This window comes from Euphorbia lathyris, chromosome 1 (genome assembly GCF_963576675.1).
Source record: "Euphorbia lathyris chromosome 1, ddEupLath1.1, whole genome shotgun sequence".
NCBI lineage: Eukaryota > Viridiplantae > Streptophyta > Magnoliopsida > Malpighiales > Euphorbiaceae > Euphorbia > Euphorbia lathyris.
In genome coordinates, this window is record NC_088910.1 from 126715527 (window position 1) to 126719201 (window position 3675).

Consider the following 3675-nt stretch of genomic DNA (forward strand, 5'->3'; position numbering starts at 1 on the left):
TTAAGAATTGAAGTTCAGTAGCCACAATATTAAAATAAGTAAGTTCCATGGCCATAGGTGTAATTTACCCCAAATTTAAAAGATACAGGAGTATTTATATATTAATCATTTTTTTTTCATTAATTTATATTTTAGCAATACACCACCGTTTTATTCCTGGCGGCCGCACACATTTTTCACTAACTTCCTTTCATTTTCTTAATTCTTGTTTAACCGTTATTATTTCTCATTAATTTATTTAATTAATTATTATTTTATATATTTATTTATTATTTTATTTTTTTGGTAGTTATTTATTTATTATATTATAATAACCCCACCGTCTCCTTCCTGCCTATAAATAGCAAAAACACCCTTTCATTAGTTAAACCCAAAAAAGGAAAGCCTCTCCCCCTTCTGTTTTATTCTCAATTCCTCCATGGAAACACAGATTGAAACCTTCTGGGTTTTTGCTCTTTTCTCCAAATGCAAATCTCTTTCTTCCCTAAACACCCTTCTACTTTTCCTTTTCCTCTATTTAGTCCTTACTTTATGCTACTGGATTCACCCAGGCGGCCCGGCCTGGGGAAAATATTACTGGCTTAAACGTCGTCGGATTATCCAAAATCGAAAATATGAACTCATTCCCGGTCCCCGTGGAATTCCCGTCCTCGGAAGTTTCAATCTGATGACGAAACTAGCTCACCATAAACTCGCTGCTGCTGCTAGCGTTTTCAACGCGAAAAATTTAATGGCCTTTAGCGTCGGAGAATCTCGATTTATAGTGACGTCGAATCCCGATGTCGCTAAAGAAATGTTAAACAGCTCCGTTTTCGCTGATCGTCCGGTGAAAGAATCGGCGTATGGTTTAATGTTTAATCGAGCAATCGGATTCGCTCCTTATGGAGTTTACTGGCGAACGTTGAGGAGAATAGCGGCGACGCATCTTTTCTCGCCGAAACAGATTAGTTCTTCCGAGAAACAGAGGGAAGATATCGGGTTTCAAATGGTTTCGCTCATTGCATGCCGGAAAGGAGATTTCGGAATCCGAGATATCGTGAAAACTGCGTCGCTTCATAACATGATGTGTTCTGTTTTCGGGAGGCGATATGAAATCGGAAACCGGAACGCCGAGACGGAGGAACTGAAAGAGTTGGTTGATGAGGGTTATGATTTACTCGGTAAGCTTAATTTGTCCGATCATCTTCCTTGGATTGCTAGTTTTGATTTTCAGAAAATCCGGTTTAGATGCAATCAATTGGCTCCGAAAGTGAACCGGTTTGTGAACCGGATTATTGAAGAACATAAATCTCCGATGAATCTCCGGCGAAAGCAAGATTTTGTTGACGTTTTGCTTTCTCTGAATGGTCCAGACAAATTATCAGACCATGATATGGTTGCTGTTCTTTGGGTAAGTAACAAACCTGTCCCAATTCAACTAATTATTGATCTTTATTTGATCTTTATATATATATATATATATATATATATATATATATATATAATATTATAAATTTTTATATGGTAGTATTTTAAAAAATTTGCATGTTAGAGTTTTAAAGTTTAGAATTTATTTTGTTAATACTACTAAAATTGAGGGGTCATTGTTGTATTTTACTCATTAATTATTTATTATTATAGGAAATGATTTTCCGAGGAACAGATACTATAGCAGTGCTGATAGAGTGGATACTAGCAAGAATGGTGCTCGATCCCGATATCCAATCAAAAGTGCACAATGAGCTTGATCAAGTGGTAGGAAGATCACGACCTTTCATGGAATCAGACATTCAATCAACAATCTACCTTCAAGCAGTTATTAAAGAAGTACTAAGGCTACATCCACCTGGACCACTTCTATCCTGGGCCCGGTTAGCAATCACGGACACTACTGTGGGCGGGTATGACGTGCCACAAGGGACTATAGCTATGGTCAACATGTGGGCCATAACTCGAGACCCGCATGTTTGGGTTGACCCGCTCAAGTTTTGGCCGGAGAGATTCATGTCCAATAATGGTGGTGGTGCAGGCAGTGGTGAAATGGAGTTTTCAGTAATGGGATCTGACTTGAGGCTAGCTCCATTCGGTTCAGGTCGAAGGACATGTCCGGGAAAAGCATTGGGTTTGGCTACAGTGAGTTATTGGGTAGGGACTTTGTTGCATGAATTTGAATGGATCGGGTCGGATCATGAACCAGTGGATCTATCCGAAAGGCTAAAGCTATCTTGTGAAATGGCAAACCCTCTAAAGGTGAAAGTGCATTCCAGGAGGAATAGAGCAAGTTAATTTCTTTTATTTGCATTGTCAGAATAAGCTTTTGTAAATAATCTTTTGCAGTGTGTTTGGTTTGGGATCTAGTTTTGTCTAATTATACGTTAGTATCCATGTAACTAATATCTATGTAATGCATAAATTATATTTAGGTAAACAATCTTTAATGTTTTTATCTCTTCAATTTTTAATTAATCAAGTTTCTGATCTTTTAATTTGTCACATTAAGCTATCGATTAATTTATAATATCACACTTTAATCTTTGAAATTATATTTCTTAAAATTTAAATTAAGTTTTAATAATTTTTGAACATAAAAAAACCATTGTTCAACTCTGAAAAACATAAATTTCGAGTTATATTAATCTCCTAATAACATAAATTTTGAATTATATTAATCAAGTTTTATGTTTAAAGCTTATCTTTATGATTGTTGATTATTAAGAATTTAATTGATTCAAAAAAATTATTAAGAATTTAATGCGTGCAATGATAATTGATTCAATATGTTAAATGTTAAATTAAATAATAATATTTTATTGATTGAGTTTTATATTCAACTTCACTCTTATAATTAGTAAAAAATTAATGTGTGCCATTTACCATATATCTACTATATATAATTTTAGAGGTAGAGAAAAAATAATAATGATTCTCCAGGTGTTTTTTTATAAGGTAATATCTTTAGAATAAAATATAAATAATATGAAAATTTTGAAGTATCTTATAAAACTAAAAATATCTAGAGTAAATTTTTTATTAGTTTCTGAGTTTCTACATATTATACTAGTTAGTTTTTCTATTTTTCGGTTTAGTTTTTCTATTTTTCGGAACACACTATAACATCCATGAGTTTGGACAAAACTAACTACTTAATCATTCCATCCATAAATTTTATAAAAAATGATAAATTTACTCTTCTACTACTAATTAACTTTCTTATATGTTTAATTAATTTTTATCTAATTTTATTTATTATATTAATTCAAGAATAAAAAGTAATATTATAATAAAATTATATTATAGTGTATTTTTAATTAAAAAACATAATCAATTTTATAATAATTTAGTATTATAATTTTAATATATCATTTATATAATATCTGTGGGAATTGTTATACATGCATTATTGAGTTTCTACTTTATCAAATAATAATTGGTTAAATGAATTATAAGTTAGATAGTTATTGATTTTTTTTAATCTAATGAGTAAAATTAAAATGTATAAAAAATTTCTAATTAATTTTATTACACACTATTTTAGTACAAAATATTTTTTTATATGATTTATCTGATTGCTCGGTTCAAGATTCGTTAGACACCTTTTAGAAGGTTTCTCTTGCAATTAATTTTTTTACGTATACTAAGACTCGAATTCAATATCTTTAGTCTAAGCGACTTGAGATCTTTTACCAATCAACTCAA

At 31.5% G+C, this 3675-nt stretch overlaps 1 protein-coding gene across 1 annotated transcript; it reads left to right on the forward strand.

The window, feature by feature from the left end:
• The first annotated feature begins 355 nt into the window (after positions 1–355).
• LOC136210933 (cytochrome P450 78A9-like) lies at positions 356–2427 on the forward strand. The gene is made up of 2 exons (XM_066002404.1): positions 356–1390; positions 1621–2427. Exons 1-2 carry the CDS (start codon positions 419–421, stop codon positions 2263–2265), a joined length of 1617 nt encoding a protein of 538 aa, XP_065858476.1. The 5' UTR covers positions 356–418; the 3' UTR covers positions 2266–2427.
• The last annotated feature ends 1248 nt before the right edge of the window (positions 2428–3675 follow it).